Raw genomic sequence first — 14,635 nt, forward strand, 5'->3', positions numbered from 1 at the left:
CTCATTGACAAACTTCTCATTACTATTGCGTAAGCGGATAAGCTCTTATTGACAAGATTCGGAAGAGCTCTCATTCATCATTCGCAAGACATCGTACAAGAAATAGAACTTGTAGACTACGTCAATGAACGCTTATGTCCAATAACATAAGAAGCTTGAGCTGTCCGCTTCAATTCTCTTGGTTTTTTGTTTATGAACTTGCCTGTCAGATATGTATGTAGCTGTATTTCCGAATTCAGCTATAGGATATATGTCTGCCAGGTAAGTATGAAAAAACTATTGCAATATAATATCATATTTGCCTTGCGTTATTTTACTACTGGGTTGGCTCAAGTCCTATACGCTTGCTGTAGTACCTCTTCGGATGGCAACCGAGAGTCTATTGTCTATTAATTTAAGGACATTTAATCGTTACTCCCTGCAAGCCTTCCAGAGTTTCCGATTTATCTTTTACCGTTGTATGGTAGTGTTTATGCGACACAAACGCATCTATATATTTAGCGTTTTCTGTTTCGCTTAAATACCACCCTTGAGAGTCTCTTTATGCTAAAAATTACGGACCTATTTCTTCGTAGAATAGGGTAGCTGGCAACCCAGGCATAAAGTTAAGAGACGACGATCGTAAGCTGCTGCTGTCACTGTCCTCTCCGCCATCAAACGAGGCAGTACCAGCTCGTTCGGCTGTCATGCGCTGTAGGTTACGTCTCTCTCCTCGGGATTGACTGACTAACCGTATCTCTGTGCTGGCTTTACGTCTCTCTCTCTCCTGCGGGATTGACTGACTAACTGTATCTCTGCCCTACAATCACGGACTTTAGCCTTAGATTGAGGGGATTTCTTACATGAATGAATAACATTGCATTCGTTTTGCCTTACTATGTTCTCAGGATATCTCTTACTCCTTTCGGTGCTCGTTACCGCACGGTATAGGACTACGGAGTCTACGCAACATTTTCACTATTATATTGCTCGCTGCTTAGGCAATCGCAGCCTTTTTAGGGAAGTAAACATACGTGTGAGGGAATGGATGAGCTTGCTGGGACCATTTCCTTCCTAAAGACGTTTGTTTCCCTGAATAGACTGCAATTCAGACCTCTACAGTTTTTTCCTACCGGGAAAACTGAAATTTTTATTAAAGATCTAGGAATGATTCTGAACATCTTTCGGTGCGTTAAGTATCCACTTGAGGTGATAGAAAGAAGGTGCCGGACATCTGGAGAGGGTTTTTTCAGATGTCTGGATCATAATCTGAAAGAAGTGGAAGCAATTCGTCGTCCCCTCCAGTCCTGGAAACGAGTTTTTGGAACCAGTGGTCCATATCAACTCTGATCTTCCACAGCTCTCCTCATATCTTAGGAAGTATCTTCTCTCGGTCCCTGTTCGGGTTTACGAGAAACGAGCCTATTATAACAACAGACGTAGAATGTAACGATCCTCTAGAGGTTCGTTACAGGATTGCAAAAGTGCGTACGAATCGTCTCGATCGACGGCAGCAACTACTGACTTCCGAGGTGGAATCTTTCTTTAGAAGTATGTTTGAGAGTTATTGGAGACTTTAGGGACGTCCTTTCATACATCTCATTCGCTATGAATATTGAACAGGATGGATGTTTAGTCTTTCTTTTCCCCTTTTTCAAAACGCTTAGGAATGTATAAGATGATTTATACCATCACAGGGAGCGACAATGACGCTAATCGCCCCATGTTGGCCTTCAAGATCCTAGATTCACAGAGGTCACGTCCTTCCAACGGACCTTTTCCGAGAGAGTCGGTCTACTTTATCACGAAAGGTACCTATAACCTCTCCGCTCTGAGTCTGACTACGTTCAGACTATCGAGATGTTGACAGCATAAGATTGCCGTCTTCCCTTTCCGTTTGAAGAATGGGATAAGCTGGCAGTCACAACTATTAAAGAATACGCAAATATGTTGTTGACGGCCTTTGGGCTCAGAGATTTGCTTCTGTCAAACAACAAGCCCTTCACGATCTTTGAGTTCTGTGGAATCTCGAAACTCGCTCACCATCTACTTTTTGTCTCACCTGTTTTCTCGGAGTCGACACTCGTGCGAGATCAGGAGACACATAGTAGCCCTGAGTTTCTTGTTGACGAAGTCGGTTGCGTTTACACACCCCGATGATCGTTTAACATGAGACCAGGTTGGACTGTCAGGTATTCGTCCTTACGGGACTGAATCGCCTTTTTGCTCCTCGCTCCTTTCTCCTGGCACCAGAAGCTCGAGTCAGGAGTGGCTCAGGAGTTGATTCGCTAACGACGTTGGGTTGCGTTCATACCCCAAGGTTTGCTTAGCTTGAATCGCCCAGGCAGTCCAGACACTCATCCTTCAGCGAAAAATAGTGCCTTATGGTCTTCAGGGTACAGCCTTGCTGTCCTTGATGCGTCTGACTGGTCAACTGGTCGTCACCTGACTTTAGTACAGACTGACTGACTGTGCATGTCCAGATCGAAGCTTTCAATATGGAACTTAGACATAGTCTGAAGTTCTTGATGTCAAAGCATTCGAACATCTCCTACCTGTTAACTTCTTGCACGTGATCAGGAAGGCCCTTTTCTAACCACCCTAGATACGACAAAGAGGGTTAGTGAGGTTTTCAGCCATCGTCAGAAGTTTTGGCATTAGAGAACACAAGGCGGTGCGTTCTCTAAGCCTTCCGTTGTGGCCTAAGAATGGAAACCCGTTCTTGTTCTTGGGCCAGGAGCTTGGAATCAAGGATGGCACAAGTTATTGGGCAGGAGCCAGAGAGAGTCCTGTGCCCTGTCAGGTCTCTCAAGTTTTATCTACATAAAACTCAAAAGAAAGTCGAAGTCGTACGGACAATCTGCAGTGTTCCGAAAAGACCAGACTTGCCCATAATCGCAGAACACCCTGGCTTTTATTGTTAAGGAGTTCTTTCAAAAAAGCTCCTTCATTGTGTTGGCACAAAGATTTGAAATCTTTTGATTTGAATGCTCACGAGGTGAGGGCGCGGCCTCGGAAGCATTTCAACAGAGCATGGCACTCAGCAACATCCTGAGTACCATGTTTTTAGCGAAGCAACTCTGTGTTCAATTCACACTCCCTGCGAGATGTGAAGATGGCATATGATCTGCTGCTCGCTAGGGCCATACGTGTCTGCAGACACAATCTTGGGGGCAAGTAGTACCACTCATCCTATCCTGTAGAAAATGGTTAGGAGGAGCTCTTAATTTAGTAGTTGAGTCGCCGACAACGGTGACTTCTTAACTCTTAAGCCTTAGTTAAACCACACCTTAACTTTGGCTAGGTGGTCAGGTGGTGATATATATATATATATATTTATTTTACTTCTTAGCCCTCATGGTATGGTCAATATGGTCTAGTCACGTCGTGGTCTCGCCCCTGTTTGACAGATCATCTGGAGTGCACCAGCTATATTAAGGTCTCTACCTCGCTGGCAACTCCTAGTAGCACAAGCAGACTTACGTGGCCTAACCCAACGAAGCCAGCAATGCTACCAGGTGGACCAAGATGTGAAATCATCTGCATGCATTTGTTTTCCCAAAATCCTTCTATTCTGTCCCTTCCCACCTCCAACGGTGGGATTCAGCTATATATATATCTGACAGGTAAGTTTCATGAACAAAATGATATTGTTATGATACAATAAAGTTGTTCATACTTACCTGGCAGATATATATAATTAAGTACCCACCCACCTCCCCTCAGGGGACAGTGGAAATAAAATTATGGAATAGAAAATGGGACTGGTTCCTGATACTGCTCCCAGCGGCGGGAATGGGTACTAACCACCTGGCCGACCACTGTGTGTGCCGGAAGTTTTTGAATTTCTGTCGGACTTCAGAAAATACAGCTATATATATATCTGCCAGGTAAGTATGAACAAACTTTATTGTATCATAACAATATCATTTTTTCAAAAATTCACCATAAATCTAAATATTGTCCTAGAGACTTCCAATTTCTCTCAGAATGAAGACAAATGATTGAATATTACTATACTGTAAGAATATTAGCTTACAAATGCAGTTTTCGACCATACTGACGAGTTAAAGTTGACCGAATGTTCGAATTTTTTTATATATATTTTTTTTTTTATATGCAATTATTTCGGAAATTAGAAAACCTACAACCTTCAAATATTTTTCGTTTTATTCTACATGAAATTGCGCACATTTTTATATATAAAACTCTATGAAATGCCTAATATGAAATGGAACAAATATTCCGAGAATGGGACGTACGCATTTCGGAGATTTGTGGCGGAGAATCCGCGCGCGGAGGGAAGGAAAGTTTTTTTTTTTTTAATTCACCACAAATCTAAATATTGTGCTAGAGATTTCGAATTTGTTTCAAGATGAAGATAAATGACTGAATATTACTAGACTGTAAGAGTTTTAGCTTACAATTGCGTTTTTCGACCATTTCGGTAGAGTCAAAGTTGACCGAACGTGGTTTTTTTTCTATTTATCATGAATTATATGCAAATATTTCAAAAATGAGAAAAGCCAAAACCTTCAATTATTTATTGTTGTATTCTACATAAAATTGCGCACATTTTCATATATAAAAATTTATGTAACGGCTAATTTAAAATGGTGCAAACATTACCACAATGGCACGTATGATTTTTTCGGAAGAGTTACTGTGCGGACGTAAAGAAAATGTTATTTTTTTTCATAAATTCACCATAAATTGAAATATTGTGCTAGAGACTTCCAATTTGTTGCAAAATGAAGGTAAATGCTTGAATATTACTAGAATATAAGCGTTTTAGCTTACAATTGCGTTTTTCGACCATTTCGGTAGAGTCAAAATTGACCAAAGGTTGAAAATTTGTCACTTATCATTTTTTATATGAAAATATTTCAAAATTGATAAAAGCTACAACCATGGGTTGTTTTTAGTTGTATTGTGCATGAAATTGCGCACATTTTCATATATAAAACTTTATGTAACAGCTAATTTAAAATGGTGCAAACATTACCACAATCGCATGTATGATTTTTTTCGGAAGAGTTACCGCGCAGACGTAAGGAAAAAGTTTTTTCATAAATTCACCATAAATCGAAATATTGTGCTAGAGACTTCCAATTAGTTGCAAAATTAAGGTAAATGATTGAATATTACTAAAAAAATAAGAGTTTTAGCTTACAATTGCGTTTTTCGACCATTTCGGTAGTCAAATTGACCGAAGGTTGAAATTTTGGCACTTATCATTATTTATATGAAAATATCTCAAAACTGATAAAAGCTACAATCATGAGTATTTAATGTTGTATTCTACATAAAAATGCGCACATTTTCATATATAATACTCGATGTAACGGCTAATTTAAAATGGTACAAAAATTATGTCAGACGAAATAATTTCCGAGATGTGTCACAGATACTTTTTAGTGCGGCAAAAAAGAAATTTGCGCTTGCGCGCCTGCGTAACAATTGTAAACAAAACAACACCTTGATCCGTGAACTCCCAGCATCCCCCAAGGCGCGTGATTCAAGAGTTTTCGGCTGGTAGGCCTAAAAGTATTTCTCCGCGAATTTAAAAAAAAACCTTTTGTATGTCGACGTAAAATACGTCCAGTCAGCACCCGAGAGACAAAAAATGTCGACGTAAAATACGTCTAGTCAGCGTATAAGGGTTAACAGGTATAGGCCCACCTTGAACCACCCCTCTAGCAGTCTAAACTGGGTTAGAAATATAACTGGTGGGTCACAGGTAGCCGTGGGCATTCTGGGTATACATGCCCCGTGACCTGGTATAGATGCCAATAGTCCCTGGATCTCACAAGTGTAATTTTAATTCTACCGGTTTCCAGCTTGGCGCTAGTAAATCCTAATGTTAAGACCGAAGGTTTGTTAGTTATGAAAAATACAAATTAATTACAAATTTGGTATTTTGTTTTTCTGACATTTTTTTATGTGTTTCGTAAAGTTAAGTGTATGTATCTGCTGTTTGTCCTCCTCCTCCTCTGCCGCCACTTTCGGAGATAGCCTCACTTTAAAGGTAAGCTTCCACATTTTACGTTACAGTAATAATATTTCTTGTACACTAATATACACTTTATTTACAGGTTTTGCATTTTTTTTATTAAGTTCGTATTAATGGGTCCAATTGTTTTTGTAGTATTCTATTGTTTATAGGTTAATTTACTTTTATTATGAAATTTACTGGGGTGTTTTTGGAGGGCTTGGAATGGATTAGCCATTTTACATGTAAAATGTGGTCCAAGATACGAAAACCTCATTATATGAAAGGCGCCTCGGAACGGATTAATTTTGTATCTCGAGGTACTACTGTAAATGATTGAATATTACTAGAATGTAAGAGTTTTAGCTTACAATTGTGTTTTTCGACCATTTCGGTTGAGTCAAAGTTGACCAAAGGTTGAAATTTTGCCACATCTTGATTTATATGAAAATATTTCAAAATGGATAAAAGCTACAACCATGGGTTGTTTCTTTGTTGTATTCTACATGAAATTGCGCACATTTTCATATATAAACTTTATGTAACGGCTAATATAAAACAGTGCAAACATTACGACAAACTGACGAAAGAATGTCTTATTTTTTTCGGCAGAGTTACCGCGCGGACGTAAGAAAAATAAAGTTTTCAAAAATTCACCATAAATCAAAATATTGTGCTAGAGACTTGCAATTTGTTGCAAAATGAAGGTAAATGATTGAATTTTACTAGAATGTAAGAGTTTTAGCTTACAATTGTGTTTTTCGACCATTTCGGTTGAGTCAAAGTTGACCAAAGGTTGAAATTTTGGCACATCTTGATTTATATGAAAATATTTCAAAACGGATAAAAGCTACAACCATGGGTATTTTTGTTGTATTCTACATGAAATTGCGCACATTTTCATGTGTAAACTTTATGTAACAGCTAATATAAAACAGTGCAAACATTACGACAAACTGACAAAAGAATTTATGATTTTTTTCGGCAGAGTTAATGTGCGGACGTAAGAAAAAAAAAAAAAGTTTTCAAAAATTCACCATAAATCAAAATATTGTGCTAGAGACTTCCAGTTTGTTGCAAAATGAAGATAAATTATTGAATTTTACTAGAATGTAAGTGTTAGCTTACAATTGCGTTTTTTGACCATTTCGTCGAGTTTTTCAAAGTTGACCCGAGGTGAAATTGGCACTTAATCTTGTTAAATATGAAATTTTTTTAGTTGCAAAAAACTGATAAAAAGCTACAACCATAAGGGTATTTTGTTTTTTTGTTTTGTATACTACATGAAATTGCACACATTGTCATATACTTACCTTTGTAATGCGGCTAATATAAAACGGTGCAAAACATTACGACAAACTGACGAAAGAATTTCTGATTTTTTCAGCAGTTATTGCGCTGACGTAAGGAAAAGTGTTTTCAAAAATTCACCATAAATCAAAATATTGTGCTAGAGACTTCAAGTTTGTTGCAAAATGAAGGTAAATGATTGAATATTACTAGAATGTAAGAGTTTTAGCTTACAATTGCGTCTTTTGACCATTTCAGTCGAGTCAAAGTTGACCGAAGGTTGAAATTTTGCCACTTATCTTGATTTATATGAAAATATTTCAAAACTGATAAAAGCTACAACCATGGGTTGTTTTTTTGTTGTATTCTACATGAAATTGCACACATTTTCATATATAAAACTTTATGTAATGGCTTATATAAAACGGTGCAAACATTACGACAAACTGACGAAAGTATTTCTGATTTTTTCAGCAGTTATTGCGCTGACGTAAGGAAAAGTGTTTTCAAAAATTCACCATAAATCAAAATATTGTGCTAGAGACTTCAAGTTTGTTGCAAAATGAAGGTAAATGATTGAATATTACTAGAATGTAAGAGTTTTTAGCTTACAATTGCGTCTTTTGACCATTTCAGTCGAGTCAAAGTTGAACCGACGGGTTGAAATTTTGCCACTTATCTTGATTTATATGAAAATATTTCAAAACTGATAAAAGCTACAACCATGGTGTTTTGTTTTTTTTGTGTATTCTACATGAAATTGGCACACATTTTCATATATAAAAACTTTATGTAATGGCTTATATAAAACGGTGCAAACATTACGACAAACTGACGAAAGAATTTCTGATTTTTTCAGCAGTTATTGCGCTGACGTAAGGAAAAGTGTTTTCAAAAATTCACCATAAATCAAAATATTGTGCTAGAGACATCAAGTTTGTTGCAAAATGAAGGTAAATGATTGAATATTACTAGAATGTAAGAGTTTTAGCTTACAATTGCGTCTTTTGACCATTTCAGTCGAGTCAAAGTTGACCGAAGGTTGAAATTTTGGCACTTATCTTGATTTATATGAAAATATTTCAAAACTGATAAAAGCTACAACCATGGGTTTTTTTTTGTTGTATTCTACATGAAATTGCACACATTTTTTTATATAAATGTAATGGCTAATATAAAAGGTGCAAACATTACGACAAACTGACGAAAGAATTTCTTATTTTTTTGCCAGAGTTACCGCGTGGACATAAGGAAAAAGTGTTTTTAAAAAATTATCCATAAATCAAAATATTGTGCTAGAGTTTTCAAATTTGTTGCAAAATGAAGGTACAGTGGTACCTCGAGATGAAAGGCTCAACTTACGAAAAACTCGAGATCCGAAAGCTGACACGAAAAATTTTACTGCTCTACATACGAAAAGTTTTCAAGATACGAAAGGTTTCTGAAAGTCCAAGATTCGCCTGATAACAATATTTCAAAACTGATAAAAGCTACAACCATGGGGTGTTTTTTTGTTGTATATATATACATAAAATTGCACACATTTTCCTATATAAAACTCTATGATGCTTTTTACTGAGAGAAGAAAGAAATTCATGCATGCGCTCCTGGGTAACGCTTGTAAACAAGACAACAGCTTGATCCATGAACTCCCAGCATCCCTCAAGGCACGTGATTCAAAATTTTTTGCCAAGTAGGCCTATAAGTATTTTTCCGTGAATATTTAAAAAAACTTTTTTTAGTCAATGTAAAATGCATCAATTAAGCACACGACAGACAATTTTAGTCAACGTAAAATACGTCCAATAGGTGTTTAAGGGTTAATGCTGTGGTTGCTGGAACGGAACCCAGTCGTTACACGAGGAGTACCTGTACTGTATCTTGTAACTACATATGTACATGTTGTTCTCCAATAATAGTGTAGGTAGGTAGTAGTACTTTATTATCTCATATAAGTTGTCAAGGGAAGTAAAAAATAAATTTGGTAGTAGTTAATAGTTTGATTTTGATGAAAATTTCATGATTTGTGTCCATAGTACATTATGCAATTCTGGTATATATATTTATTTTTTTTATCAACAGAATAATCAAGATGAACCATCTACAAGTGCCTTACCAGAGGAAACAGAAGAAGATTTTAAGAGAAATAAGAAGTTAAGAAAAGTGGAAAAGAAAATGATGGTAAGTATGAATTTTTTGTTTTTGGTATTCCACTATATAGTATGTTTGGTTAGGAATTTTTTTTTTTTTAACTATAAGTTTGATGATTTGAGCTAAATATTGTTGATGCTTCTCAGGTTTGACTTGCATGCTCAATTGTAGCCCTTATAAGAGATTCTAAACCAGTATTACAGTTCCCAAAACGGGGGCCATAATCTGAGGATATGTATGTATAAAACCAAAGGAGCTTAGACAGTCACTGTGGTCATGGGTTATGCTTGGTGGTGGGCAGTGGGCCATGGACAAGTATCCTATATGAAAAGTGGGTAATGACCTGAAAAGTTTGGGAACCACTGCTGTGATATTAGAATTGATTAAGTCATGGAACCATAATCATACAGGGCCTGGTAATTTTATCTTTTAATTTTAATAGCCTGTACAGCTGACCCCTACTAGGTCGTGTTTCAGCATTTGCAGCTTCAGTTATTCATGGGTGTTTTTGTGAAACGTTTTTCAAATATATTACGGAAAATTCACTAATTCTCCGATTTTTTTCATAAAGCAGTATTTAATAATTAATATTGTTATTTTCATTGTATTCTCATGACTAAATACATAAAATTATTTACTGTTTTCAAATATTAATATTAATGTAAATTATCAATTCATTAAAGAAAATAAAAATATAATAACTTTGTCAATATTTTAGCACAATTCTAGCATTTCCCAATCTTTTACTGTTATACAGTTTCCCACTGTTGGTGGGGGGGGGGGGGGGGGAATATAGGCCCTTAATGTCAATCACTTAACATATTGACCAAGGGGAGCATCTCTCTCTCTCTCTCTCTCTCTCTCTCTCTCTCTCTCTCTCTCTCTCTCTCTCTTGCTGTATCATTAACACAAAAATATGAAAACTAAAATGGGAAGTTTGCAAAGCCATCATTGAATGAATACATGCATTCATATGCACATTGCAATTTTTTTTATTTGCTTTTACATAGGCTCCTGATGACATGCTACTGGCTGGAAGGGTTGGAAGTAGCCAATCACACAATAGGGTACCAGCTTTATTTTTTCCTGATTGATTTATAACATGACACACTATTGGCTGAAAGGGTTGAAAGTAGCCATCTTTGCTAATTGCTGATTGGCTCGTAGTTCCAATGCTTTGTGAGCGATTTTTTCATTGTTTTTGTAATTGATTTTAGTTTCAATGTTTACTGATACTGTTTATTCTTATAACCTAATTTTGTGAATTAATCTTTATTTACCTTTGTGAATGTACTGTCACTAGTGTATTATATACTTTCGATATACATATGTATTTTTGTTTCTCTCTCTCTGTCATATATTTTTAAGAAAAAATGTTTGTAAGATGACTTAAATAATATTAACCCTCTTACGCCGAGCCCTAAAAATCAAAACGTCTCCCGTATGCCGGGCCTGGTTTGGAGTGAGCGCGGAAGTGGAAAAAATAATTTTTCAAAAAAAATTTTTTATTACAGCGCGCGTACTTTTGAAGATTAAGAGTTCATTTTTGGCTCCTTTTTTTGTCATTGCCTGAAGTTTAGAATGGCAACCATCAAAATGAAAAAAATAATATTATTATCTATGTAAATAATGCGATATATGGTAGCGAAAAAAAACAAAAAAAAAAATTCATACATAATTGTATTCAAATCACGCTGTGCAGAAAACGGTCAAAGCTAACCAGTTACTTATTTTTGCGTTATATTGTACACTAAATTGCGATCATTTTGATATATAATACATTGTAAAACAATAAAATGCAACACCGGAAAAAAAATATTATCACAAAATGATGTACGAATTCGTACAACGCTGCGGACGCAAAAAAATATTTTTTTCAAAAAAATTCACCGTAATTCTAAATAATGTTCTAGAGACTTCCAATTTGTTTCAAATTAAGACAAATGATTGAATATTACGATACTGTAAGAGTTTTAGATTAAAAGAAATTGCAGATTTCGACCATTTCGGACGAGTTAAATTTGACCGCCGAATGTCGAAATTTTAATATATATATTTTTTCATATGCACATATTTCGAAGATGGAAAAAGCTACAACCTTCAATTATTTTTTATTGTATTCTTCATGAATTTGCGCACATTTTGATATATGAAACTCTATAAAAAGGCTAATATGAAAAGGAGTAAATATTAGGATAATGCCATGTACGTATTTTCGAGACTTGCGGCCGCGAATCGGCGCGCGGAGTGAAGGTAAATATATTTTTCAAAAATTCACCATAAATCACAATATTGTTTTAGAGACTTCAAATTTGTTTCAAAATGAAGAAAAATGACGGAATATTACTAGGCCGTAAGAGTTTTAGCTTACAATTGCGTTTTTCAACTATTTCGGTAGAGTCAAATTTGACCGAACGTGGTTTTTTTTTCTATTTATCGTGATTTATATGCAAATATTTCGAAAAAAAAAAGAGAAAAGCTACAACCTTCAATCATTTTTAGTTGTATTCTACATGAAATTGCACACATTTTCATATATAAAACTTTATGTAACAGCTAATTTTAAATGGTGCAAACATTTCGACAATCGCACAAAAAAATTCTGATTTTTTCGGAAGAGTTACCGCGCGAACGTAATTTTTTTTTTTTCATAATTCACCATAAAATCGAAATATTGTGCTGAGAGACTTCCAAGTCGTTGCAAAATGAAGGTAAATGATTGAATATTATAGAGAATATAAGAGTTTTAGCTTACAATTGCGTTTTTCGACCATTTCGGTAGAGTCAAAGCTGACCGAAAGTTGAAATTTTTTGCACTTAACGTTATTTTTTATATGAAAATATTTCAAAACTGATAAAAGCTACAACCATGGTTTTTTTTTTGTTGTATTGTGCATGAATTGCGCACATTTCCATATATAAAACTTTATGTAACGGCCAAATTAAAAGGGTGCAAACATTAGGACAATCGCACGAAAAAATGTATCGGAAGAGTTATCGCACGAACGTAAGGAAAAAGTTTTTTTCATAAATTCACCATAAATCGAAATATTGTGCTAGAGACGTCCAATTTGTTGCAAAATGAAGGCAAATGATTGAATATTACTATAATATAAGAATTTTACCTTTCAATTGCGTTTCTCGACCATTTCTGTAGAGTCAAATTGTTGACCGTAAGGTGAAATTTTTGCACTTATCGTTATTTTATATGAAAAATATTTCAAAATTGATAAAAGTTACAATCATGAGTATTTTTTTAGTTGTATTGTGCATGAAATTGCGCACATTTTCATATATAATACTTCATGTAAAGGATAATTTAAAATGGTGCAATAATTATGTCAAAGTGACGAAATAATTTCCGAGATGTGTCACTGAAGTACCTTTTAGTGCGATAAGAAAGAAATTCGCGCTTGCGCGCCTGCGTAGACGATTGTAAACAAAACAACGCCTTGATCGTGAACTCCCAGCATCCCCAAGGCGGAGTGTGATACAAAAGTTTTCGGCTGGTAGGCCTATAAGTATTTTTCCGCGAATTTTTTAAAAAAAACTTTTTTGAGCCGACGTATGATACGTCCAATCGGCATACGGGAGACATTTTGACTCGACGTTTAATACGTCCAATCGGCGTAAGAGGGTTAATGTGTTTTACTATGATAATTGAAGGTATATTTGGTTTTTGAACTATTAGCATAGGCAGTTAAGTGTAAGTGTTTTTAGAGGGGTTACTGTGAGAAGATATAAAGGATTGTTGGTATTCGTGGCGGTTGTGGTCCGTAATAACCCTCGCGAATTCAAGCAGGTTGATTGTATATGTACTGTGCTACCTCATAATATCCTTATTAGATGAAATGTAGCCTTATATAATAAATGTTTGCAATTTGATGTAGAAATACACTAAAAATGAAAAAATTACATTATTAAAATTAATTTTGTTACAGTAATTAAAATTAATTTTGTTACAGTAATGAATTCTTAATATCAAAACTAATTGTTTAAATTTACCAATAAACTTTGAGACAATTATTAAGTATCCTATGGGTACTAAATTACAGCCATATATGTGTTTTTGTTGTGAGTTTTCTCTTTCTGCTTGTAACTTGCTAAATTTGACTGATATTTAGCCATTGTTTTTAATTACTGTAATGTTTGTCTATGAAAACTGGAAAATCAGTGTCCAGTTCTAGCATTTTGTCAACAAATATTGTTTTGTATAGATTTTTTCATAGTGTAGTCGCTGTTAAGTCCTCAAGGAGTTACCTTTCCATGGTCTAACCAGATATCCATGGTGACCAAACTTATGTCAAGGAATTTAACTGGTCTTGTGGCCAGGTATTGTGTCATAAGGATAAACTATAACACATGATGGAGTATAAATGGACTCAGGATAAGAGGGCACTACTTTCTCTTATCTTAAGTGAATCCTGAACTCAGTTTACTTACATTAAAAACTCACAAGAAAAAGAAATGGCCATGTTTACATATGACCAGAAATGGACCAAGACGCCATAACCCTTTCTGGTCATCAGAGTATAGTCGTGTACTACAACTGAAGCACTCCGTAATTTCATTACCAAGATTCATGGAAACCATCAAAGTCGAAAGCTAAATACATGATTTTACCTTCCAGTTAAAAATATTTAGTTTAGACCTGGATCAAATAGTTAATGAATTGTGTGAAAAGCCTCAAACTGGCTTTTGCGAGCACATGACAGCACTTCTTACAATTTTCTGATTGTTTACTAGTATTTGTAAAAGTGCAAATTGTTTTGTTTTACTAGTATTTGTAAAAGCGCAAATGTGTTGTTTTACTAGTATTTGTAAAAGCGCAAATTGTTTTGAAGAATTTATCATTCTATTTATAAGTTTTATCTAAGAAATGTTCCATAACTGTTATTGATAGCAATGTCTGCAATTGCCTACTAGGCAGTAGCCTACAATCTACATCAATGCAGTAAGAATAAGTCAGCTAGACTGTAGTAGATATTGTCTGTCGCCTATAACCTAAGATTACGTATCCTTGAGGGTAAACTAAATAACCTGGATTAGGTAGCAACCTGAATTAACGTAAGTAAGATTTAAAGAAATATCCTGTTATGGACCAAAGTAATTTCCGAAGTTTACACCAAAGCCCTTAGGATTAGAAAAAGGCTACAGACTTTTTTTCCTTTTATATATCCTGTATACTTAAGCATAGTCTTAATATTCTAGGCCAGTGTTTCT

At 35.3% G+C, this 14,635-nt stretch overlaps 1 protein-coding gene across 2 annotated transcripts in view; it reads left to right on the plus strand.

The window, feature by feature from the left end:
- Positions 1 to 14,635, plus strand: part of LOC135207703 (myosin-2 heavy chain-like) — a 271,723-nt gene that overhangs the window by 218,783 nt on the left and 38,305 nt on the right. For both annotated transcript variants that reach the window (XM_064239548.1, XM_064239539.1), the window contains one exon: positions 9,344 to 9,442. In XM_064239548.1, the coding sequence (XP_064095618.1) occupies positions 9,344 to 9,442 (99 nt within the window). The remainder of the gene's footprint in view (positions 1 to 9,343; positions 9,443 to 14,635) is intronic.

This window comes from Macrobrachium nipponense, chromosome 11, assembly GCF_015104395.2.
Source record: "Macrobrachium nipponense isolate FS-2020 chromosome 11, ASM1510439v2, whole genome shotgun sequence".
Taxonomy (NCBI): domain Eukaryota; kingdom Metazoa; phylum Arthropoda; class Malacostraca; order Decapoda; family Palaemonidae; genus Macrobrachium; species Macrobrachium nipponense.